This window comes from Penaeus monodon, chromosome 34, assembly GCF_015228065.2.
Source record: "Penaeus monodon isolate SGIC_2016 chromosome 34, NSTDA_Pmon_1, whole genome shotgun sequence".
Classification (NCBI taxonomy): domain Eukaryota; kingdom Metazoa; phylum Arthropoda; class Malacostraca; order Decapoda; family Penaeidae; genus Penaeus; species Penaeus monodon.
In genome coordinates this window covers 9,459,544-9,460,556 of record NC_051419.1, presented here as the reverse complement: position 1 = coordinate 9,460,556, position 1,013 = coordinate 9,459,544, and the positions used below count along the sequence as shown (strand labels likewise).

Below are 1,013 nucleotides of genomic sequence, written 5' to 3'. Positions count from 1 at the left end.
TGGCTAAATACGTGTAAGCACATAACATAACTTTTATATACCCATCCCAACTATTACATCTACCAAACTAGTTCATGATATCAATACGACGAGTTATTGTAACTGACCAAGACCGTAATAATCCTGATCTGGGATAATTCCGTCGTTGAAATTAACGACTTCGAGGTACACAAAGGGACGCGTTTTTGGCGGGAATCCATGACTCGTGTTCAGGTCGTCCGTCAGATCCAAGATGGCGGCGAGGTCCTGAGGGGTACGGGCGTAATTATCTTTTGATATATCCGGCTGTACTTTTGAGATTTTCTATTATTATTTAGCATTCTTTAGGATTCTTTAAGTATTCGATATATAGACACGAGAAAAACGAAAAAAAAAACAGACGAGAGGGGGGGGGGGGAATCTCAACTTCAAAGAGAAAAATTACTGAAAACATCTAAAAAAAAAATTCTTCAAAAGCAAATTTCAACCCCCCGCCCCCCCAAACAAAAAGAAAACACCCCTACCTCCGGCCACATGAATCTCGCAGCATCCACCCTGAACCCTGCCACGCCCAAACCCACCAACCTGTTCAAATAACCCGCCACCTGCTCTCTGACATAGGCGGAGGCTCCGTATAAGTCAGCGAGACCGAGTAAGGCGCAGTTTCTCATGTCATTTGGATTACTTAAGTTGGATAAGATACCTGGAATAAGTAGAGAATAGTGAAGAAAATAAAATAAATAAATACTGTTTGAGAGATCATATGAATAAAATGGTTAGCGTGGATATCTGCATCTTACCTTCGTAAATTCGTGTCCTCTTAATAAAAGTAGGATCGCATATGTTCAATAGAACTAAAATCTCACATTTGGCGAGTAACTGTTATTAAAAGAGTTTGCTAAATGTAAATGATAAAACTAACGGGGAAAAATCTGATTGGTTCTTCACAAAATTTTCCTTGCTTGGTACGAAATATTTTTGTGTATCATTTTCAGACATGATATGATATCAAGGAGAGGAAACATGTTTAAATC

General features: G+C 39.0%; 1 protein-coding gene across 1 annotated transcript in view; it reads right to left on the bottom strand.

The window, feature by feature from the left end:
• Positions 1–1,013, bottom strand: part of LOC119594812 (alpha-amylase-like) — a 15,786-nt gene that overhangs the window by 10,398 nt on the left and 4,375 nt on the right. The window contains exons 6-7 of the mRNA XM_037943903.1: positions 504–682; positions 108–246 (exon numbers count right to left, since the gene is read on the bottom strand). Of these exons, the coding sequence (XP_037799831.1) occupies positions 108–246; positions 504–682 (318 nt within the window). The remainder of the gene's footprint in view (positions 1–107; positions 247–503; positions 683–1,013) is intronic.